This window comes from Crassostrea angulata, chromosome 6 (genome assembly GCF_025612915.1).
Source record: "Crassostrea angulata isolate pt1a10 chromosome 6, ASM2561291v2, whole genome shotgun sequence".
In the NCBI taxonomy this organism is placed as follows: Eukaryota; Metazoa; Mollusca; class Bivalvia; order Ostreida; family Ostreidae; genus Magallana; species Magallana angulata.
In genome coordinates this window covers 5,181,545-5,207,616 of record NC_069116.1, presented here as the reverse complement: position 1 = coordinate 5,207,616, position 26,072 = coordinate 5,181,545, and the positions used below count along the sequence as shown (strand labels likewise).

At 34.3% G+C, this 26,072-nt stretch overlaps 1 protein-coding gene across 1 annotated transcript; it reads left to right on the top strand.

Annotated features, from left to right (window-relative positions):
- Positions 1 to 1,403: 1,403 nt before the first annotated feature.
- Positions 1,404 to 25,342, top strand: LOC128190909 (uncharacterized). Its single transcript, XM_052863153.1, has 10 exons — positions 1,404 to 1,494; positions 6,139 to 6,282; positions 13,042 to 13,101; positions 14,362 to 14,499; positions 20,569 to 20,581; positions 20,752 to 20,973; positions 21,283 to 21,412; positions 22,667 to 23,480; positions 23,594 to 23,683; positions 25,149 to 25,342. The coding sequence occupies exons 1-10, from the start codon at positions 1,440 to 1,442 to the stop codon at positions 25,340 to 25,342; spliced, it is 1,860 nt and encodes a 619-aa protein (XP_052719113.1). The 5' UTR covers positions 1,404 to 1,439.
- The last annotated feature ends 730 nt before the right edge of the window (positions 25,343 to 26,072 follow it).

Below are 26,072 nucleotides of genomic sequence, written 5' to 3'. Positions count from 1 at the left end.
AATTCAATACTTCTGGCATTCATTCAAAAAAAAAGAAAGAATCATCAATATAATTTTAAAACTGGCATTTACTGGATAAAAGTTTTTCTATAAAATATCTCGTATACTCATATAATTATGAATTATGGGGTTTAATGTTCAAGACATTTGCCGTATTTGCCATTATCATACCCCATTTTTAGTATTCATTAAACCTTGTAGATATTAATACAAACTGCACTAAATAAATTCAATGAACGTTTCTTGTATATACTTATTTTTTAAACATATTTGATACAATTACACTGATAAGAGTACTTGCTCTCGTTACGTTTTTTCATAAAATGCGGAATGACTTCAATTACCTATAAGTGAAATAATTTTTCAAAAGAATGCTTAATGACAAAATGTGTTTAAACAAATAAAGTGTTTAGAATATATCGTAAATCTAGAATGTTTTTCGATGATCTAAAAGCAATGAAGCTTTTTTAATAATATTTTAAGTGGGAACACCAGTAAAAGGTTGTTTTCAAGCTCACATTACACTCGTGTATCATCTTGTCTCCCAATACGGATTTATTGTGGTATATGGTATATCTCATCTCATTAATTACCATGGAGGAAATTATCGATGTAGATCTATATTTATCAAGGATGCAACATATATATATATATATATATATATATATATATATATATATATATATATATATATATATATATATCATCCTCATTAAAATGATTACGAATAGGAAATTCCGTTTTAAGGTGATCACTATCAATTCACATGAACAGCGTGTGACTAAGTATGATATGTACATTCGTAGTGACAAATGAGTCGCATGACACTGACAGGTCCTAATTTGTGACACATTTTGTTTTCGAAAAATTAAATCACATTTTTTCCATTCGATGTAATATCGTTCAAGGGTATTATTATATTGTTTCTGCATTAAAGCCGCCTTGTATATTACAACCTTGGAAAGGTTCTATAATAAGATGATACATTGCTCGAAAGTAAAATTAATATCATGATTATAGATCAACTATATCGGTAGTTTTTGTAATCTATCAAGTTTAAGAAATATGAAACTAAAGAAATAAAAGTATTAAACTCCATGTGAATACATGCTATGCCTTCACCAACATTTGATAATATATAGTCAATTTTAAGTGATTAGCTTTAAAGATGGGCAACTTCAGGAAATATAATGAGCCTTATACAAAAGACAGCATTTAAATTTAAGATGTACTACAAAACATCCACTGACAATTATTTAGCACCCCCTTCTCTCTCTCTCTCTCTCTCTCTCTCTCTCTCTCTCTCTCTCTCTCTCTCTCTCTCTCTCTCTCTCTCTCTCTCAAATTAAACTCAATTTTCAGAAATTCAGTTCTTCCTGTTTCAGAGTCATGTGTCAATACAGGAAAAAAATACTTAAATATGTTTTACGAGTTATAAAATGAGGAATAAAATGAGGAATAAACTGACTATAAAGACACTGTTCTTCATAACAGGTAACTGAAAGGCTATTTATTTCTTGCTCACCCACCAGCTTATATGTTATATGTGTTCTATAACAAACAAAAAATGAAAGTAATAATTCGCTTGTTGTAAGAACTCCATGTTATACTAGTATACACGTATAAACTATTTCAAACTTTACAATTCAAATGATCAAATTATATGTATGGGACTTTTTCAATATAGTAAGAATTGTTTCTGAATAAACAAATTTTATTTATACTTCAATACGGCTCAAAAATATGCATTTCTCTCTATTGCAGTGCATCTGATATTGAATTAAATTAATTATAGAGTGGAGGTTCGTGATTAATTAAGTTCAGTTATAAACCATCTAATGAAACACTAGGCCACATAGGGGATTGGTATTTTAAGTAGTTATATCTAAAACTGCTAAATCTATAGACGTTGTCAGCCACGTCCACCCGCTGTCGGTCGTTTCGACTCCTATCCTGGAATGTCCTTGAGGTTTTGAGTCAGCAATGATTACCGGAATCAATGCCCGTCTGTAGATAGCTTCCAGCTCTGCGCTGACCTTCTCCACCATAACCAGCATGATGACTCCTGTTGTTGACAGTCTCTGTATTCCAGCTTTCCTTTCTTCCCCCTTAATCCCCAGGGCTGTCATTGCTCTCCGCGAGGACTGGGCTGGGAATCCTCTGCAGCCAATCTCCATTCGGAAAACCCATGCACTCCATCCTTTGCTGCGGATGTCGTCTGTCAGATCTTGATTCTTTAATTTTTTTTCTCCGGTATGCTTCCCTTTGGGACCGTAAGCTCAACTATTATTATCTTACCGCCTTCTTGAGACCATAATACAATGTCAGGGCGGAAATTGGTGTGGATAACATCTGGAAAAACCAGCCGTCATCCGAGGTCTGCCTGCGTTTCCCATGATGTTGCTGAATCAAAGATGGACTTCTGTTCTGAAAGTTTCTTGACTTTGTCGGATCGCCTTCCTTCACAAACTTGATATATTTAATGTCTTTCTTCTACTCTCTCTTCTTCTTCCGTTCCTTCTCTATGATGTTAGCTAGCTCCCTGAGTACATTTTTTGTCATGTTTTCATCTATACCTGCCCTATGTCAAGAGACATTATGTTTTATTATACTTTCATGTCAAATACTGAAATCTGATCGGTTTAGACGCCGTTGACAATCCGTTCTATTACCCTCGCTAGCAACACACTTGGCAACGGGTAGTACACCAAATTGTTACATGTGCGTAAATTATGCGCGTACGGTTCGCCGTAGAATTCGCGCCATTTCTATATAAAAGCAAATAAAAAAATCTATAAAATTAAGACATTCAGTTTAATAAAATAAATAGTGCCTGTTTTGGAGGATAACAGTTAAAATTGACACCCCTCGCAAACCATTGTCAACCTCCGCTTCGCGTCAGTTGACAATGGTTTCATCGGGGTGTCAATTTCAACTGTTACCCTCCCAAACAGGCACTATTTATATATTATTATACTTTCATGTCAAATACGGAAATCTGATTGGTTTTAGACGCAGTTGGTAATCCGTTCTATTACCCTCAGCGTTAGCAACACACTTGGCAACGGTTAACACAACGAATTGTTACCTGCGCGTAAATTATGCGCTTACGGTTCGCTGTAGAGTTCACTTCATTACTATATAAAAGCAGTAAAAATGTCTTTAAAAATAAGACATTCAGTATAAGAAAATAAATAGTGCCTGTTTGGGAGGGTAACTGTTGAATTTGACACCCCTCGAAAACCATTGTCAACCTCCGCTTCGCGTCGGTTGACAATGGTTTTCTCAGGGTATCAATTTCAACAATTACACTCCCAAACAGGCACTATTTATATAATGTTAAGATGTGTTCCTGAGTTTCTCTCTTTCCATATAGATGGCAGTTCATATTTTCTGTTAAGGAAGGAGTCTTCTCTTTATCAAACATACTTCTTTTAATAAGAAACTCTTGAAATTTTGACACAGTCAAACGGATCATATTACGAAATGATTTTATCAGTCTAATCATATTTGACCATTTTGTTTTAGCCTAAAGGTCAGGTCAAGGTCACTACCTTTTTACTCAACGTAAAGGATGATAAAAATAAGTGTTGCTCTTTGTAGGTCTGTAGACATTTGTTTAAGGTTTGAAGATTTTATTCTGATTTCTGATTTTTATTTATCATTAAGACTTTTTATATTGATATAAATTGACAGAAAATCTTATATTTTGACCATTTAACAAGAGAGAGAGAAAACTCATTATAGTGATGTTTCACACTAAATCAATGTATAGAATGGGCGCTTTAAAAAGCTTTTAAAATGTAATTTGATAGGCAAATCATATTTTAAAAACATATTCTGAAACCTCAGTATCATATTATTAGTTCACATTAGTTAAAAAAAATCCAACATTAATGTTATTGTTTTTAAAATGCTAAAACAGACTCATTAATCTGCAGCAATTCTGAATTGCTAAAAATGTGATATTTTCCAACGCATATTTAACGCAAAAATATGATCCTTGTTTGATTCTAAACATTGATTAATTTTTCTATTCCACGCTGTTTGATAGTAAATAAGAAAGAGAAATATACTGTTTTAATTTCCTTTCAGCTTGATATAATGAACAATTAATCAAATTTACGTTTCATCCCCCAGATCTCTCCCAATTCAGCTTCCTTTCTTTTGTCGTCCATCTCGTCCATACACTTTGGCTTCCCATTTTTGTTGCTCTTGCCTTTCTTAGTTTTTCTTCTATTTGGCGGATCTCTGCCTGTGCCATCCCATGTTCCCCGTGTTGTTGCTGTTCATCCAACTTTCTCTGTGACTGCTTCTAACCCTTGTCTCCCCTCTTCTACTGTGCCAACTACATCTGCATGCTTCAATCTGCTTTCTGTGTGGTGGACTGCGACACTGGCTGAGTATGAATATTAAGAAAATCTTCTTAAAAGTTAACTTTTCATATACTTTTGGCTAGAAAACTTCAAAAGTATGTTTAAGCATCTTAAGATAATGTAGACTATGGAATATTTAAACCAGGGTGGGCCACCGCTGGGAATTGAATTTTACTAAAGAAAAAACGAGATATTTTCTGAATATTTGCTATACTATTAGCCATTGACGTTGTATGAAAGCACCTCGAGATAGTGTAAATCTGGTTTTTAAAATCATGATATATGAATGTAGCAAAGACACCAAAGCTAAGTAATGTATTGTGTAATACACACGTCTTTAGTGTAATCAAAATATATTTTCAAAAATTCAGAAAATAGCATTGTTGCTTATGCATATATATGTTTCCCATACATCGTATTTTGTATTACAAAATAAATCCATCGCATCATTTCATATATCGAAAAGAAAAGTATTTCATACAATGTTTAAAATTTTAATGAGTTCCCTACATGTTTTTAAAAATCATTATTTATAATCACTACTGGTGATTTCTATTTTCTAGAGAAAAAAGATTTTTAAAGCTTGGTTCGTAGATTATGGTCACACATTCTTTCTTTTTGAATTCTACATTTCATTTGATATTTATATTAAGTAATACTTATGAATGTTAAAATTGTTACAAAAGATGCAAATAGGAAATTTTAAGGCGAATTTCATTATATAACGTCAAATTTTAGATTATTATTTCCCAAATATGTTTGAAAATATTGATTCGTGCAAAGATGTTTCTTTAATCTTCATTAACACTGCACAACTCACACAGTTAAGAGTGAGGTCTTTGTTTCATTCACTGACACATAAATTGTTGTTCCATATACCATGAAACAGTTTTTAATTTAATTCTGAAATTCTTTACTGATACATTTGTTTAACTTTTGCAACATACACGTTTCCCCATAGACAAAGTCTGTCCTTAAAAGTTTTTATACAATGGTTTTTCAAATTTCATGCCCATATACAATAAATGATAACATTTACTTTTGATATTCATAGCTGAATACACGATATTGTTCCTTAAAAAATGATACACAATGTTTGATTCTGACTTATTTTAAAGAGCTACAGAAATAATTTTTATTTATTTAATATTATTTTAATTCCTTTTCTTAGAACAATATATCTTTTCAATATTTTTCTAAATATATCATTTTATACATATTTGTTGTGTTTTAAATCTATTTAAAGATTTAAAAAAAATAGTTTTACGTTTTGGAAAAGTTTGATTCAAAAACTTGGAACTTCTGTTGTTTTTCAAATGTCAGGAAAAGTAATTATACATTGTCTCATATTGTCTCATTAGTGGACTGTTTTGATCTATTATTTCACCTAAATAAAAGTATTCATGACGATTTTGGCAGCATATGGCTAATTTTGCACTTTTGCACATACTAATGAATCGAAAATCTAATTTAAAACAAGTGTTTGAAAAATTCTTTTTGGAAAAAAGATGCTCGTCAAAATATAAAGCAGGTAAGATTCGTGTCCTCTCACCAGTACTTTAAGCCACCTTTCTCAAACAGCGGGATTGTGAAACGTTCAAACATAACCGCAAACGAGAGATTCTTGTTTATAGATACTTACTGAGAAAATTAATAATACATGCATGCTTGTGTTCTCAAAGAAATTATATATCTTTTCATTTTTCAAGTGTGTTGAATATTTTTCATACTTTTTTTAACAAAAGATATTCAATTACTTTAGTTTTGTCTGTGTCATCATCAATAAATACCACTTGGATAAAGGCAATGAGAATATGTGAAAACAATGACGAAAGACCAACCAAGACGATGGATATTGTTGAAACAGATACCTGGATTGGTGAAGCTAAATACAAGCTACAATGGGGTATAATTGAATTCTGTTTTTGTACTCATTACTTGTATATTTATAGTTAAGTGGTGAAATATAAAAAGGGCAAAATAATTTTTTCTAAGGGATGTGTATTACATGTATACCTTTCGCTAAAAATATAGTTCATTTAAAAAAGATTTTAACTCTATAATTGTGTAAATTGTACATAACATTAGTGACGAAACTCCAAATACCTGAAAAGTTATACAGAAACGGTAACCAAAGATCAATTTGGGGATTTAATTTTTAAATTAACGATTGTACAACACTTATGATTAAATATCAAACGATTGAATATTATGCGTTTGCAACTAAGTAGAATTTTATTTTCAGCAAAATCTTAATCATTAAAGAAATTTGATTTACTTCAAAACAATAAAATTTATGCAATGAATATGATATTTTACTTTCTGTAACGCGGAGCCATTCTGAAAAAAGATTCATAGTATTTTTAAATCGTTTATAAGAACGATTCACCCTTTACAATAACGTATGCATCAATATTATTAGATAGATGACACCAGCAGCGAACACCATAAATAAACATAGTATATGAACAATAAGCAGTAGAAAGAGATAAGCGTGCAATCTGATGAATTTCCCTGATAATTTTCTAAAAGTGTTAAAACAATTTCGAAATCTCTTTTGAATAATATTATGAGATGAGGAAGTTATTATTGAAAAGGAAATGTGTATTATGTTACGGACATGAACTCAGGATAAACCAATTTTATTCCCCCTCGAGTGAAAATAATTTTTAAAAAATTGAATAATCCGGATTGGTGTCGATGGCGAGGATCATTGTAGCTCACATGAGCTTAAGCCTCAGTTGTGTTTTTAAAAAAATCTTCTCAAAAACCATTGGCCAGACAATTTGAAACTAATGTGAAATCTACACTTAAAAGTGTGCAAACTAGTATCAATTTTAAAATTAAAAAAACAGTTAAATACATTCTTAGTACATTTGATTTCTGAAAAGAAACTACGCAAGTGAATTTCATGTTTAAATTGCCTTCTTAGTTTTATAAAAAAAAGACATGGCAATCAGCACAGTTACTAAGTTTAGTAGCATTGCAAATTCTATTTTTTCGAGTCCGAAAAAATAGAATTTGCAATGCTACTAAATTTGCTATAGCAAGTAGTGTAAATTTATGTTTGATCAAATCATGATCGGCGGGGTAAGGATTGAATAATAATGTTTCGTTGATAATTACAATATTAAAGCTTTTTAAATGTGGTGTTATCTTATTTTTAGGTCACCTAAATCCCTCGTTCATCATCGTACGTCGTGCGTCGTCCATCGTGCGTTAACAATTTTACATTTTTAAACTCTGTTCGAAAACTACAAGGCCATTAGTTACCATTTTTTATGTAAAGCATTCTATTGTAAAAGAATTTTTAATTGTGAAAAACATGGTTATACCATCCCCTGAGCGCCACAGGCGGTGCCATATTTGCAAAAAAAGCGAATATTTTTTTCGACTCCCACACATATGAGGAAAAACCTGAATGCGTGGTTATGTTGTCATCAAGCCCTCTAACAAAATTGTGAAATTCATGGTCCCTGTGTGAATGAGACAAATATGACCATAAAGTAAGAATTAATTCTTAAAAATTATTCTTCTCACTCTGATATGTATATGTCCAAAATCTGAAGGCATGATGACAAGGTAATGATGTCAATGAAGTCTTCTACCTAAATTGTAAACTTCATGACCCCTGTGACAGGGGTTTAGTCCCTTTGGTGGGACCAATTTCGCTATATAGGGAAAATGTATTAATTCTTTAAAAATCTTAGGAATCAGAAAATCTTCTTTATTTCTACACAAGTAAGAAAAAACTGAATGCATGGTTAATATGATATCCACGAAATCCTCTATGAAATTGTAAATTTCATGTCCGCTGGAGCATGGGTTTTGACTTTGGGGTGTGGCCAAACGGATGTATAGTGTTAATTCATATAATGTTTAAAATTTATCTTTTCTACCTCTGCACACCTGTTAGGAAAACTGATTTCATAATTTTGTAGACAAGGAAGGCCTCTACCAAAATTATAATTTTATCCTGGGGGTTTTGACTCTAGGGCGGGGCGAAAATAGCCATATATTGTTAATGCATTTGATACTGAATAAAATCTGAGTGCATATAAGGAAAGAAAATAAAGCCATCTATCAAAATTTAAAATTTCATGTATCCTATTTAGGGATTTGAATACAAACTGTACAGGGGACACCAATTAACCCCTTCATATTTTTCATATTTTTAGATCTTTAAAATAAGTCTGTAGAGGCGCTGTTCGACAGCTGTTCTAAGTGATTAAAAAGACATTGTCCTGTTCCTGTTTGCAAATGACATGTAGGACTTCATATTTCTTATCCTCAAATGAACAAGATTGCCGCACATCCCCCTTAAAGTGGCCTATGTAATACTTGCATATAATATGCACACTCATATATTTGTCCATACGCAACTTTCTGGGATATGCAAGTTGTTAAAGGCTCATGTTTAAACTAAATTGCATATAAATGTCCATTCACAATTTACATTTTTTTTCATACCCCTTCCACCCCTCCCCCTTAGAAAAACTATTCTTAAAATATGTCTTCCCGTTTTAATTTGCCCACCTATTTATGTTGCAAGTTGTGAGCGGCTCATGATATATTAGACTTGCAATTTTTGACTTCACTTCATCCTACAGGTTAGCATATGAACGGGGTGCAAAATGTAGTTTTACATTTTCTTTTCAGGTTTCCTTATTTCTTGATATATGTGGATAAAACTTGACATACTTTAAAGGCGAGCTCCTTATCTATCCATCGGTTTAATTATATCATCATTTAGATCCCAAAACATATTGTTTTTGTGCTTTTTAGAACGCTCCAAATTTGCTAATTTTTTACGATTAACTGCACCATTCATATGCTTCTTGATAAAAACATAGTAAAATCCCTGTACACGTTGATTTGAATACCTCTGGAGATCTTCTACCTAATTCAAGTGTTTGCAAGTTCTTGTGATCAATCTCAAGTGAGATATAAAGCCCTTAAATGAACTGAAACCCCTGGGCGCCACTTGGTGCTACCCTAACAGCCCAAATTTGAGACCGGGAAATAATAGCCGCATAGGTCACCTACACTACCCTGGTATCCGTTTTATTTTTTAATGAGAATAAAATCAAAATATGCTAGGCGTTTTGTTTTTTGTTTTTGGTCTCATATTCTTAAAAATAAGATGTCTTTTTAATTTTCGATTGATGTTGTGTCCGGGGGAGTGAAAAGGCCCGAGGATAAATTTTTAAACACGCACGTGTTTAACGTCGATGTAAACAAATTATCTTGCCACACTGGATTGGCTAGGGGTTTTTAATTGTATGTTTTTTGTGTTTGTTAGATTGTTTGTTTGTAATGAGGTGGGGGCTACTTAAATGTAGAGTAAGTATTGTATGTTTTATGAAGAGATTTTTTTCCAAACGTTCGCTTTCAATATAATTAACAACGTTTATATGTGTTTTGGTTAGAATATACAGCGACTATTGTTGTGTGCCTTTTATTTTACTTTATTTCATCATGTCATATATATCATAATACGTTTGCATATCACTTTATACGATGCATATAGTTTTTCTATTTGTATCAATAAAACTACACTTAGGATAACATTATTTTCATAACTTATGACCCGTATAGACATATTTCATTTCTATTCAACAAAGACACATTCATTACTTTGATCCAGGCGAGCTTTACTGTCTCCGAGGTCGTCAATCCTCTTACAAATTATTGAACATTAATAATCTTGATATGAATTAAAATATGCCGATAATAAGGAAAATTATAATTTTTTGTTCGAGTACTCTCAGTACTTTGATGAATTTCCTTATTGGCTGCTAGCTTATACGAGCTTAGTGGATGCTAGCTTCAGCCTGGTAAATAAAATTCGTTATCATTATACAGTAATACACAAAATCGTAAACTATTCAATACATAATTGTGCAATCAAGTGTTCAACTGCGCTATGAATCTCTAGGAATTCAGTAAATTCCTTTTGTTTATAAATGTTATACATTGTATGTATTAATATTGTAAGTCAAATCAAAGAAGGGATTTAATATCGTATCACAAAGAGGTAAAAAAAAATTAACTTATTACGTCACTTCCTCCACAACTGAAAGTGCAAAGATGTAAATCAGCAGTAAACAATGATCGTTAAAGCTTATGTTTAAAATATATTTTTCAGACAAACCTAATTTTCTTTATTCGAAACAGACGACTGAATGAAAAAAATGTCGGATAGTCGCGTGCTATAAACCCGAACCCTCAGTTTAGTCGATAACCTGTCTTAGCCGATAACTGGTACAGTAACAGTATGATATGTGTGTTGACCATGGATGCTTAATTATGGTCGTAGTTTTGTGAAAAAATATTTTGCAGCATTTGGAAGTTACAGGAAGTTTACATTTTCAATATCAGGAACAATAAATTTATCATTTAAACTTATATAAAAAGGATTATGCACATAAAAAAGGATTGTATATGTATAAGGTATAGGATCTTAACGTTAGGCGCCCACAAAGGAAAATTGAAGTCAAAAATTTTGCAGTCATTGTAGAGAATTTGAAATGATATGACTGACACAAATTATGAGGTAAAGTTTTAAAACACGAAAGACCGGATAAATAGTAAAATCGTTCCTCAAAGTAAAGGTTGTTGAGAATGGGCACCGCGAGATGTCTGAACCCCATTCATTTCTAAACTTGATTTTTAAGCAGAAATATTTTAAAATTTGACAAATAATGGGTTATCTGGGACCAAACTGATATTTTAAAAATTCTCTAGAAAATAGATTATTGTTTTTGAGGTCTATTATTGTTGAATACTGTGCCTAGTATAGGTAAAAAATGCATGCAACAAAAATCTCCTACACTTTGTTGGTGTAGAGATCCACCTTAATTTCATGAATGTTCAATCAAATTTACTTTTGACAATTCGAAAACCAGATAAGACTCCATCCTTAAATGGGTTGGTTCTTCTCTAGTTTAACAATTCTGCATCATATATTAATTCTATTCGTATATTTATATTTCACAATGCCAAGTAAACCATGTTGAATAAAATTGTTAAAAGAAAATAATGTAATTAAAGAGTTTAGTAGGAGACTATATTTTGTAGCGGAAGGTTTTCAAGAGGGAAAGGAACAATTTTTATAACTAAAGATTTAAGGTCCTGTTACTTTAGTTACTAATTTTCAGCGAAGAACAGACTTCCTTATAGTTTGTGTATTACGATATATTAATGTTTTTATAAAAAACATATTTATACAATATTTTGAGCTGTGACCCCTACTGTTTGTACCTTTATATGAGCAATTTAATGAATGTGTATTTGTATATAAAGTTTTAGAAAGATGGCAATACTAATATTGTTTATTTGTGTTTATAATTGAATTACTTCAAAAGTTTGTAAAAATCTTAACATCTGCTGTTGTGTTCAAATGTATTGGCATTTGAATCTACCAGTAAAGCAAGGTATTTTAAACTTTGACTTAGATATAACTTTTATAGTCACTTCATTTGTTCGACTTCATACTTATTGAAATTATAAATAAATAATAGTTCAAACTATAAATATTGGAATAAATGAAGGACGTAACAAGACAACGTGAAATCCAGGCACACATATTTAAAAAATCCTCAATTATTGAAAAACGTTTAGCTGTGCCGTACTCTTCTACCATCGCACATGCGCAAACCACACACTGTCGCTGTAGTGAAAGCAAGAGCTTCAGAAAATGACGTGTTTTTGTAGAAACTGATAAAAACAATGTTACGTTGTTACTTTCTTCGACTTCCTATTACCTATCTACTAATTTAATGTAATAGGACCGACGTCTTCAATACGATGTTGACTTTATGCACTCTGTATGAACGGCAACCGTGTATGATGTGCACGCTAAGTTAGGCAACACAACATGTAAATATTAAAGATAACTCGGATAACTTGGAAATATTTTCCAAGAATAAACCCTATATTATTTTCTATTGTAGTTTCTTTTATTTTTTTTTACAAAAATATTACTGTTACGTATTAATGTTTAGATTGTGCATTCAGCTGTAGAGAAGTCAGTGCCAACCAAATCCCTCGATCGGAAAGTAACTGACTGTAACTTTCTTGACCAGTACATATACCTAAGTGGAAGTTGAGGAGCGATTGATACTATTATGGCGACCGACCATACATGGTCACGATTTTGGTCAAATTCTATTTTTATGTTTTTTTTAGTTGCAATGCTTTAGAAATGCATTTTTAATGATCAAATAAAATTTGAGAGTCATTTGTAGAGTTATAAGCAAGATACGGAGCGCACAATTCTCTGTCATGTAAACAAGGCTCGTGCTCTGTTTTTGTTTACATAGGTTCAATATACCAGTAAATAACCTTTTTCCAGCTTATTTGTCTATACTTTTATTTATTTTAAGCATAGATAAGCAGTTCCCAACGTTTAACACACTCGTTTCAGGGTTAAAACTGGAATTTTTTCTTCAACGTTCAAAATGTAAACAAACGCTTTGTTTACATAGCGAAGATTTTCAAGCTCTGCAACTCGCTTAAAACTCAACAAATTACACTCAAATTTCGGTTGCCTATTAGAAATGCCTTTCTGAAGCATTGTAAAAAATAAAATCGGAAAAATAATTTTTGACCAAAATCGTGACCATGCCCCTTTAAGAATTCATGTCATATTTTGTTTTTGAAGGTGAAGTGTTCCTTCGAGTAGAGGCAGTACATCGGAATGACACATGCATAAGCACAGCAGGTACATTTTTTAAAGTGTACGCACACGTTAGCGTATCTGTATAGTGAAGGAATAGGAGTAATCGGTCGAAAAACTTGGTATGCAACATTTGAAAGAAACTTGAGGAGACCGACTTTAGTTTTCATTGCTAATGTTTTTGCACATTCTAGTATAATACAGTGGATTTTTTTTCTATTTCATTATAAAATGTTTCCGTTGTGCGGTAGGGGAGCGTTGCCATTGCGCTTTTATGACGTTATGATAAAATGAAGCTTTATAGGAGTACGTTTTAAAAAATAACTTAAAAACAGAAAAAAAAAATCGAACACCGTTTAAATTCTATACACAGAATAATGTTACGTATTCTTGGGATCATTTTTCTTATTTTTTGAATGAATCCATTTTACTACTCTTCAATCGTAATGCTTCATATATAAACCAAAATTTTGTGCATATTTTTAGATGAACCCCACTAAAAACCAGACGGTAGAATTTAGTAATTTTTACATACATGTATAAGGTAGAAATGATATCGATATTACTAATCATATATAACAATTTGAGAAAAAAGCAATTGTACTTTTTAAATTTCCTTCGGATAGCGGAAAAGTGCAGTTTCCTTCATATTTCTATAGTAAATGTACTTCTATTTTGAGATGGTCCCTAAAAAGAATTAGATGGTCAATTTTCTTGATATTTCGCGTAAAAACTACATTTGATACACTCTTGTACCTGCTTCCTTAAAATTTAATGAAAATTTCTATTGTAATTTCAATATAGATTATACATGTAGATGTACATTGATTTACGTATGAATATATTGGAAATTGCAATTTTCCGGACTCCGGGGCAGATTTTAAAACTTCTACAACTGCAACTGCAACTTCAAATTATATCATGTGATTAGTAATACTACTGTACATAGTACATTTATAAACATTCTATTGTACCATCTAGGTTAAAAATGTGTTTCTTATTGCAGCATTACGTACGAAATTAACCTGTGTGTTGTAAATACTTTTATGTCAATTCTAATAATGTAATAAAATCCCGAAGGCAACTATAACGCTCGCTCAGTGAACATACATCAAATTAAAATGTTCATAAACAATCTCATTCATATTTCTTGGGGGGGGGGGTGTAATTGTTTTCCGTTTCGTAAATGGAATAAAAAATTTAAACGTGTTTTATACGCGGTATTTTACTAGAAAGCACATTGAAAACTAATGTTAGCAACTTTTATGTTGTGCTTCTTTCTACTGATCAGTTTTGTTTTTCCAGAGTCTATCTGTAGTAACAGTACTGTTGATTGTGAGTTTTGTGATATAAGCAATCTCAGTTTCCAGTCAGTTTTGGAGAAGATTAGACAACTCACACCAAACAAGAAGTACATAGTAGCAGCTTTTACAAATATAGCAGGTAAACATTATTTAAACTTATTTTTTTAGAACTTTAAAATAACTTATAGCGTAAATTATAAATTTGGATACTTGAAGTACTGAACTTTCATGAATTTCCAAATTCTCGTGAATGTCAGCAACAGCTATGATTTTGATGTTTTAGATGAAATATTTGTATTGCGTGAAAATCAAGCAGGTTTCAGAAAAGAAAAGATTTAAAAAACTTCTCGATAATTTCTCTTAAATTTTTTGATAAACTTCACAGATTGAATAAAAAACTAACGTATGATTAAAAACATTTTAGTTTAAAATATATTATCGTATTAGATCAATCACCTGGCGGTCATTTATCAGTTTGCTCATTGTAAAACATCGATGTGGATTTTTTTCTGTCTTACATTGTATTATATTTACATTCAGTGTTTATTTTCCCTTATGTTTGCATTGGAAATCTGCAACGTTCAACTTTAATTTAGTTTTGTAAGATCAATTGAAACTTTCAATCTAATCTAACTTTGATATGTACTTTTGAAAAATATTCATTAAATTATATCTACTCCTGTATCGTTTACGATATTTATGGAATAAATGGTTACAACAGATGGTTGAATTTTCATTGCTGAGCTATACATTTCAACATTTTGGACAATATGGGAGAGGAAATTCGGAAGACGTTAAAGAAAAAACGGAGTACTGCGAGAGGAAGATTTCACAGGATATATGGACGTCTTTTGGAGAAAATTCAAGATGAAGAGGAAGCTGGTGTAGTCAGACAGATGTTAGATGACCTGGAACATTCATATAAAGACACGGAAGTTCGGCATAGTGAGTATATAGAGAACTTTGATTCAGACAATGAAGATGACAAAGCAAAAGCAAACGAAGTGAACCATGATATGAACACTTTATATAAAGAGTTATGCAAGGCAAGATCTCTTTGTCTCAAGCTAACTTCAAAGGAAAATACAATGAAAAAGAACCATATTGAGAAACAATCCCTCAAGGTGAAAAAAAAATAGAGCCACCCCACTTCAGTGGCAAAATTAGAGATTATCCTAGTTTTAAGTCAGATTATACAACACACATGTTTCCAACTTATGGGGAGGACTTTTTTGCTCTGAAAAATTCATTATCTGGAGAGCCTTTAGAAATTGTTAAAGGAGTGGATAACAATTTCGAGGAAATGTTTAAACGCCTCGATTTGAAGTATGGAAGGCCAGAAAAATTAGCAGACACTGTTCTGACTGACATAAAGGCACTAAAAATAGTTCCGGAAGTAGACAGTAAGAAGGTCATTGAAATGGTGTGAAAACTGTTGAGGGATGTTGGCTCACTCTAAAGCGGATGGGCTTGGGAAAGGAAATGGATAATGCTACAATGATCAGCGAGATTGAAAAGTTATTACCATCTATTCAGAAGAGAGAATGGGCATTGCTGAAAATAAAACTGAAGCATACAGCTTTTTCCGATTTCTTGAGATTCCTATTGGATGAAAAAACAGCAATTAAATACATGACTTCAGATATTAGAGATAGCGATAGTGGCAGTGTCTCTCGTAAAGGAAAAGTTCACACCATAACAAATCCCGAGGAGGAAGAAAATGATAAATTTGAGAATGCGCTTGTTAATGTTATACAAAGTCAAATGCAGCAAAATGAACAGAGAATGCAACAAGTGATTGATGGACTAGCACAAGTAACAGATGTTCTTATTAATGGAAAGCAAAGAGGTGTTACACATGATGTTCCAAGAAATGGAGCCCCTCTCAGGAAAAAAATGTTGGTATCATGAGACTGATACTCATTCTATTGAAGACTGCGCAGGCTTTTCTGCCCTGGATGGAGAAACAAAGATGCTAAAGAGAAATGGTGCCTGTTTTAGTTGCTTAAAAAGTGGTCGTCTCTCAAAACGTTGTATTAAAGGGGAAGGAAAGTCAAAAACATAATTTATTTATTTTATAAAGAATCATCTGACTGATTAGTTTCTGAGAAGAAGATTTTTAAAGATTTACTCTATATATTCCTATGTAAATCTTTAACACCCCCCCAAATGCGGCCTCACCCTACCCCCAGGGATCATGTTTTCACTACTGTGAATTTACACTATCTGAGGATACTTCCACACAAGTTTCAGCTTTCCTGGCAGATTAGTTTCTGAGAAGAAGATGTTTAAATATTTACTCTATAAATTCCTATGTAAAACTTCGACCCCCTATTGTGCCGCACCCTACCCCCAGGGATCATGATTTTCACAACTTTGAATCTACACTGCCTGAGGATGCTTCCACACGAGTTTCAGCTTTCCTGGCTGATTAGTTTCTGAGAAGAAGATTTTTAAAGATTTACTATATATTCCAATGTAAAACTTTAACACCCCCCCCCCATTGGGCCTCACCCTACCCCAGGGATCATGATTTTCACAACTTTGAATCTACACTACCTGAGGATGCTTCCACATAAGTTTCAGCTTTCCTGGCTGATTAGTTTCTGAGAAGACGATTTTAAAGATTTACTCTATATATAAATTCCTATGTAAAACCTCGCCCCCATTGTGGCCCCACCCTACCCCTGGGGGTCATGAATTTCACAACTTTGAATCTACACTACCTGAGGATTCTTCCACGCAAGTTTCAGCTATCTTAGCTGATTAGTTTCTGAGAAGACGATTTTTAAAGATTTACTCTATATATTCCTAGGTAAAACTTCGACCCCTATTGTGGCCCCACCCTACCCCCGGGGGTCATGAATTTCACAACTTTGAATTTAAACTACCTGAGGATGCTTCCACGCAAGTTTCAGCTTTCCTGGCTTTCTGGTTCTTGAGAAGAAGATTTTTGAAAATTTCTCGAAATTTTTCATTAATTTCTAATTATCTCCCCTTGAAAACGAGTGTGGCCCTTAATTTTCACAACTTTGAATCCCCTTTGCCTAAGGATGATTTGTGCCAAGTTTGGTTGAAATTGGCCCAGTAGTTCTTGAGAAGATGTTGAAAATGTGAAAAGTTTACGGACAGACAGACAGACGGACAGACGGACGACAGACAAAATGTGATCAGAATAGCTCACTTGAGTTTTCAGCTCAGGTGAGCTAAAAAATTAATTATTTTGACGTCACACCATCTATTCCGGTTTGGTGTGATAATGTTTGAGTTCACACGTCAATCTAAAGAATAAATACATGTATCATTGTATGCATAAATATATGCATTTCATAAGTAAATGACAGCTGTTAATCTGCTATCATTCAAAGTTGAAAACGACCTCCATTAAATTTTTTATTCCAAGTCAAGTTCTCCGCTAACTGAATAAATGTTATAATTGTAATCGGGATGTTTAAAATTGATTCTTTAAAGTCGGAATTACCATGTCGAAATAACGACGGCAGACATTTTCTATGATACTTGACATCTGTTGACAATTTCCACATTTACGTTGATATTTCTCCGACACTAACCTTCGCTTTTAGATTCCATTTGACGTTAGTTTGTAGTTTGCAAAGGTAAAAGAACGGTCTCAAATCAATATTGTTTCAGATTTTCCAGAACTTGTCCTTTAGAGCGAGTATCTGATGTTATGTTGATAAGGCAAACCGGAATAGATGGTGTGACGTCATAGATTAAAGTTCAATGGCAGCCCCCATGGCGGCGGGAAATTTAAATTAAGCGAGCGATTTTCTTGATTTATTCATTGTTCCAGGGTTTTTAATGAAAATAAATACGATTTACAATTATAGTAGATGATAATTAATTGATTTATTGTACAACATATTTTTAGTTTCCTTCCCCTTTAACAGAAAACCTTGTGAAATCACAGATTTTCATCAACGAAAATGTGGCAGATTTCACCATCCATTTTTACACGGGGCAATATTGAATGCAAGTGCACATCATCATAGTGTGAACATAATTAACATATCCAAAATTTCTCCCTAACAATTTAAGCGCAGCAGTATGCCGATTAAAATCCACAGAAAGAAGACTGGAAAAGGCAGGACCAGAATACAGCAAAGCATATGGTGACCAGATTATAGATATGGTGCAGAGGAGTGTGACAAGAAAGTTAACGGCTGAAGAAATGGATACTTAAAAAGGACCCATTCACTACATTCCACGCCATGAAATCTTGAAACCGAATTCCAGGACTACGCCTGTACGGATTGTATTTGATTCATCATCATCATCATATATGGGTCATGTTTTGAATGAATATTGGGCAAAAAGGCCTAATGTTAGAAATGACCTTTTGGGAGTCATCTTCAGATTTAGGCAAAGGAAAATTGCTATTGCGGGAGATATTACCAAAATGTACAACGCGATCAAATTATCAGAAAAAGATCAACATACACACAAATTTGTATGGAGAAACTTGCAGATGGACAGAATGCCGGATTACTATGCGTTAACATCAGTGACATTTGGAGATAGACCAAGCGGAGCAATCTCTACTATGTCCCTGCAAATGACAGCTGAAATGTTCCAAACTGAATATCCAGAGGCAGCTGAATTGATAATTAAAAACAGTTATGTGGATGATTTACTTACTTCGGTGGATACTGTTTGTGAGGCCAAGAAAATATTTCGCAACACTGAAATGCTGTTAAGTTATGGGGGATTTCGTGTTAAGCATTGGATAATTTCTGGTGATGTAGATGAACATTTTGCAGGAACGAATGTGCTAAATGCTGATCAGGAAAACATTCTTGGAATGTGTTGGTTACCCAATGCCGATTTCTGGGTGTTTTTCATAAAAAAGACGCGGCGTACATGTAGAAGATGATCTCACAGAGGAACAATTGCATCTTATTCCTGAAAATCTTACTCGGAGAATGGTCCTAAGTCAAGTTGCAGGCATATATGATCCTCTTGGGCTGGTTGCTCCATATGTATTGTTTTCAAAAATTCTCATGAGAAGTTTGTATTCCAGAGAGGTTCAGGATGGATGGGATGAACCTATGAGTGAAGGTATTAAGGCCAAATGGGTTCAGTTCTTTCGGCGACTCTATGAATTACAGACTTTGATATTCAAAAGGTGTCTTATGCCAGGTAATGCTGAAGGTGATCCAGTTCTTGTTATATTTTCTGATGGAAGTCAACAAGCCTATGGTGCATGTGCTTATATCAGATGGCACACTAACAATGACACATATGAATCAAGCCTAGTGATAGCAAAAAATCGAATCGCACCAGTTAAGCAATTGTCTACCCCTCGTCTTGAATTGTGTGGAGCAGTCCTTGCATCTAGACTTCGTCGAAAACTCGTAACAGAAATGAGTTTTAGATTTAGCAAAATTGTGCACATAATCGATTCCAGGATTGTCTGAGCACAAATATAACGAGAGAGTTATGGGTTTGGGACATTCGCAGCCACACGTGTTGCTGAAATACAGAGTATTACAGATCCTACTGAATGGTGGTGGGCACAGGGAGATCACAATCCTGCAGACATGACTACAAGAGTTGCGCCAGCAAGTGCTCTGGGGGCTGACTCCAAGTGGCAAAAAGGTCTAGATTTCTTGAGAACTCCATTTGAACTATGGCCAATAAGTCAAGAAAACACCTTGGATAATGATCAAATACCTGACATTATTGGAGTCACAATGTCGGCCACCTCTGATAATCACACCATTCATAGCAGCACTATCATAGACATTGATCGATTTCCAGCTTGAGGACACTACTTCGAGTTACGGCCATTATTCTGTTCATTGTTCACTGGAGGACCTTTAGGGGTATTTGTGACAAAGTCAAGTCAGAAACATCAGTGGAAGCAGAGACATGGTTGGTAAAGCTTGCACAAAAGGAATTACCTGAGGACTGCATGAAGGAATTACAGACTCGGGCCATTTTTTAATCAAGATGGGATTGTATGTGTTGGACAACGCATGGCCGAATGGATCAAACAATCATGGAATCAGAGGGAATTCTTTTTATTGCCAAGAAAGGGTCGTTTTACCGAGTTAGTTGTTCGCAGTGTTCACTGTGAAGATCATGCAGGATTAGAGGTGACCTTGGCAAAGATAAGAAGTAGATACTGGATTCCCTGTGTTCTGAAGATCATAAAACGAATTAAAGATAATTGTGTTATATGTAGAAAACGGGATAAGGTAACAATACAACAGCAGATGGGTGTCTTACCTTCTTACAGACTTCACCCATCACCACCATTTTACAACTGTGCCATTGACATATTTGGACCATTTACTATACGTGACACGGTTAAAAAACGAACACATGGAAATGCATATGGTGTATTGTTTAATTGCCTTAATTGCAGGGGTGTTTACATTGATTTGGCTGAAGGTTACGACACAGGGAGTTTTATTGTTGTCTTTAGACGATTTGTTTCTATTCGTGGCAATCCAAAGCGAATTATTTCTGATGCAGGCACACAACTAGTAGCTGCAGGAAAGGAACCTAAGAAGTTTGATGTAGAGTGGAATGTCATCAAATCTGCAGATGCTCCATGGGAGAATGGGTGTAGTGAATCGTTGATCAAGTATGTAAAGAGATGCTTGCAAACTGCAGTTGGGGATTCAATTTTGACTTTTTCGGAATTGCAAAGTGTATTATTTGAAGTCGCAAACTTGATCAATGAAAGACCTATTAGAACCAAAGTGTGTGACCCAAATGAAGGAACATACTTATGCCCAAATGATTTATTGTTGGGTAGATCTAGTGTACGGGTTCCTCAAATGCAAATGGATGAAAGGTGCAATCCACGACTGAGATGGAAATTTATTCAGCAGGTGGTGGATACTCTCTGGAGGAGGTGGATTTGGGATTATTTTCCTACTCTTATTGTCAGGCAGAAATGGCATACTAGCAGGAGGAACTTGGAACGAGGTGACCTGGTGTTAGTTCAAGATACAAACATGATTCCTGGAAAATGGAAGCTTGCTCAAGTTACTGAGGCTGAGCCAGGAAAAGATGAAAAGGTATGAGACGTTACAGTGCAATACAAAAATATAGGCGCATGTGCAAAATATGTCGGATGTACTGGAACTCTCGTTCGCAGATCTGTTCATAGACTTGTAGTAATACATGTTATTAGTTGTGGACTTGTTAAGTAATGTTGGGGGGGGGGGGGGGGTGAGTGTATCGTTTACAATATTCCGGAAATTTTAGAACCGGGCATGAATGTTTTTTTTTAAGACATCAACGGAAGTGTACATGAATAGATAACCCCACGTTTTCTCTGGACATATATATATATATATATATATATATATATATATATATATATATATATATATATATATATTGATATTGATATTGATATTGTAGCTAAGTACATTTGGAGCCATCAAAGTGTGAGTGAATAGTGATTCATTTGAGTGAATGTAAATATTTGACAGTCAAAAATTGGGTTAAGCCTTAGAGTAAAATTGAACAAACTTGTGAACCCATGAATAATTATGGAATACAGTTATCAACATAAATGGGCATTGATTTATTGTATTGTAATTATAGGTTGAAAGAATGGAATAAATGGTTACAACAGATGGTTGAATTTTCATTGCTGAGCTATACAACTCCTTAATGAAAAAGATTTTTCTCTACAAATTTACTGGCACTATAATTTTAGTCGCGGAAGCAAGTTAAATGATATGGCTGTTTTTGATATGTTTCTTATCCCAAACTAAGCGTATAAAAGGGCTTTACAGCGACAATACACATAAATATCATAAAAATAGACATCATTATGAATATAAATATAAGCACCGAATGCTAACGCGAGGTATTCAATTTGTCTGCACCGCTTGATGTGTTGTATGACCGACAACATCTAAAATTAAACATTCAATACTTAGTTAAAACGCTGCTGTAAAACGTAAACATGGGCACTGTAAATTGGAACACCCCCCCCCCTTTTCGTGAAATATTAAGGGGAAACTGCATTATTTGATAATAGTCTTAAGAAATAAACAGCAATTTAAGGTGGCACTATACACCCACAGTTTATTCCAATTTTCAATTATTCAAATGCTAAACTTGAATCTGAAATGCAGAAAACAATTACCCCTGCGTCTGGTAAAGAACAAAACTCCTTGAACTTTCCCAATGTTAAGACATCTCTGCCTAAAATTCAATTTCAACCTCCTCCAGTTATCCCTTTTGACATGAGAAAAGGTGAATCATGATCAGTGGGTGGGTCTAAGTTTAAGATTTTTAATGATTTCCCCCCTCAGAGAGATTACAGTGCTTACAAAGCAAGTCCAGAAGGTAATGTTACTAGGTATTATGAAGTTACTCATGCCCAGATACCTATAATTCCCCAATTTTCTGGTGATGAGCCCCCACAGAAAGGTGATGTTACTTATAAAGAGTGGAAGTATGAAGTACAATGTCTTATCAATGACCCTGAGATTAAAGAAACCACAATCATTCAGAGCATTAGAACATCTCTTAGGCGTACAGATAAAACTATGCTCCTTTCTCTTCTTGACAAACTGAATATTTTATTTGGTGAAGTCTCAAATAATGGCATGATAATGCAGGAATTTTTCAATACCTTTGAATTTGAGGGAGAGTGTGCTACATCATTTGGTTGTAGGTTGGAAAGTATGCTCCAAAACGCTATTGATTATGGGTACCTTAGCAAATCGTCAAAGAATGATTTGTTACGCCATAAATTTTGGACGTCGTTGAGTTCTGAACGTTTAAAGTCACAAACGCGTCACAAATATGATACGCTAAAGAACTATGACCATCTTTTACTTGAAATAAGAAAGGTTGAGAAAGAAATTACCATAAACAAAACCCCTGCAGAAAAAGTAAGTACTGATTTCAAGAATTCCAGACTCCATCAACATGATATAGCAGTGGAGGATGAAGTTGAGGAGAAAATCAACAAAAGAATTGAGAATTTGCAAACTGAATTAAAAGGTAAAATTGATGACAAATTTAATCAGATTTTGCACAAGTTAGATGCTTCAAAAACTGATACCAGGCAAAGTTATTCAAGAGGAAGCAGCCACAGAGGCAATATCAACTCAGGGAGAGGTGAGTATGCTAGAAGAATTTTTCAGAATAACAATTCATATAGAGGGAATCAATACAGAAGGCCATTCAATCCTAGAGGGCGAGGTATGAATAGGTCTAGTGTACAAAAACAGGACCCAAACTACTAGTGGTCTCCACTGATGGCCAAGCAGAGACCAGTAAAGTCAAAAGTAACGGCCAACATATACAGTGTGACATGATTGGTGAGTCAAATGAGGTTCAAGTAATCTTAAATGGTGAAAGAATGAATGCATTATTAGACAGTGGTTCTATGATAACAACTTTGTCTGAGAAAAAGTACAAAAATCTTCTAGCCAAACCAGAGTTAAGAGAGTTTTCTGCCCTTGGACTGCAGATATCAGTGGCAGATGGGTCGATTCTGCAGTACAAAGGATATATAGAATGTACCATGAAGCTTCTAGATCTTGAATTTTCTTTTCCTATTGTGATAGTACCTGAAACAGAACTCAATAAGAACTGTCCTGTCATTGTTGGAACAAATATTTTGAGAATCTGTAGAGAATATTTTTCACATGTGCCTTGTCAGTTGCCAGAAGCTTGGCAGTTGGCTATTGACAGTACACAGTGCAGGTCATTCTGTGTTAAGGCAACCACTAAGAGAGATATCACTCTAGAACCATATCAGTCAGTTGTTGTCAATGGTGTAGTGAAAGGAATTGACAAACATATTTCTACTGTGGTAACTGAAAATTCACAGAAAAATGACAATTATACTGTCTGTCCGAGAGTATTAACCCTGTCACAAAGTGTCAATAACCCCAAGATCAAGGTCAATGTCTGTAACATTTCAGCGAAAACAATAAATTTAAAACATGGGTCAATTTTGTGTACAGTGCAAGAAGCAAAAGTCATTGATAAGGTACCTACAGGTCTATCAAAGGGTGACAACTCTGAAAAGGTAAATCCTATAGAGTTGGGTGTGAAAGTTGATATGACATTATCTGAATCAGAGTTAGATACTGTGAATAAATTACTGAGAAAATACAGTCATGTTTTCTCCAGAGGTCCAATTGATCTAGGGAAGACTGACATAGTAAAGCACAGTATAAAACTCGAGGATGAAAATCTATTTAAGTAACCTTACAGGAGTATACCTAACTCTGCAAGCCGGTGTCATTAGAGAGTCCAATAGCAATTACACATCTAATGTAGTGTTAGTTAGGAAAACAGATGGGTCTCGTCGGTTTTGCATCGACATGCGCGCCCTGAATTCCGAAACACGGAAAGACTGTTACAGGCTCCCACGTTTTGATGATGTCATAGATACTCTGAGTGGTGCAAAATATTTTAGCAAACTGGATTTAAGATCAGGATATTGGCAAGTGGAGATCGAAGAAGAGGATAAACATAAAACTGCATTTTCGGTAGGTAATTTTGGTTTCTTTGAATGTAATAGGATGTGCTTCGGTTTGACAAATGCGCCAGCAACATTCCAGAGATTAATGGAGAAATTCATGGTAGAGCTTCATCTCAGAGAATGTTTAATTTTGTTAGATCATACCTTAATATTTTCAAAAACTTTCAAAGAACATTGTCAACGACTTGAAAATGTTTTTCAAAAATTAGCAGACCATGGATTAAAACTGAAACCTTCCAAATCTGAACTTTTCAAACAGTCAATTTCATATCTTGGACATGTCATTACAGAGGCTGGAATCTCCACTGACCCAGAGAAAGTTTCTGCTGTGGTGGAATGGCCAAGACCCACTAATATCAAAGGGTACTACCGCAGGTTTGTAGAGAACTTTGCCAAGATTGTTGCTCCACTGAACAACTTATTGCGTGGACATGAAACAAAGACCAGTAAAAAGGCAGAAGAGATATGGAAGGAAGAACCATAAACCAGTGCTATGGAGATGGACGGATGTAGAGGAAATGGCTTTTACCATCATAAAAGAGAAGTATCCACCGATATTAGGTTTTGCTGACCATTCAAAGTTTTTTGAGTTGCATACGGATGCCAGTTCCAAAGGTTTAGGAGCAGTCTTGTATCAGAACCAAGGAGGAATAAAGAGAGTGATAGCGTATGCCAGCAGAGGACTCCGACCCAGTGAGACGAATTATCCGGCACATAAGCTCGAGTTTTTGGCGCTTAAATGGGCTGTGTGTGATAAGCTCTATGACTATTTATATGGGAACCAGTTTGAAGTCATTACTGATAATAATCCTCTCACATATATCTTTACAAAGGCCAAACTCGATGCTACAAGCCAAAGATGGGTAGCTGCTCTTGCTAACTATGATTTTAGAATTTCTTACAGGAGTGGACACCTAAATAGCGATGCTGACGGATTGTCACGCAAACCAGTAGTCTTTAATGACACAATGAAAGCTATCTGCCAGTCAGTTATGGCATATGTACCATATTGCCATCGTGTAACCATGGATGCATTTCCTTCATCGGCCGAGGATGAGATGAATTCATATGATACATTCACTATCAATGACTGGAGACAGGAGCAGTCCCAAGACAAGGCTATTGGGCGATTTATAGACATCATGAGAAGTGGTTTAAGACCAACAGGAGAAAGTGTCAAGAGGGAACCTTTGCAGGTGCAGAAGTTACTCAGA

Excerpts from the sequence above, each read along its gene's own strand:
- LOC128190909 (XM_052863153.1), top strand. The coding sequence starts at position 1,440 with ATGAGGAATAAAATGAGGAATAAACTGACTATAAAGACACTGTTCTTC. Across the intron at positions 13,102-14,361 it reads CACATGCATAAGCACAGCAG|AGTCTATCTGTAGTAACAGT; the intron begins GTACATTTTTTA and ends TTGTTTTTCCAG. Across the intron at positions 20,974-21,282 it reads TGTAGTGAATCGTTGATCAA|GCAGAAATGGCATACTAGCA; the intron begins GTATGTAAAGAG and ends TCTTATTGTCAG.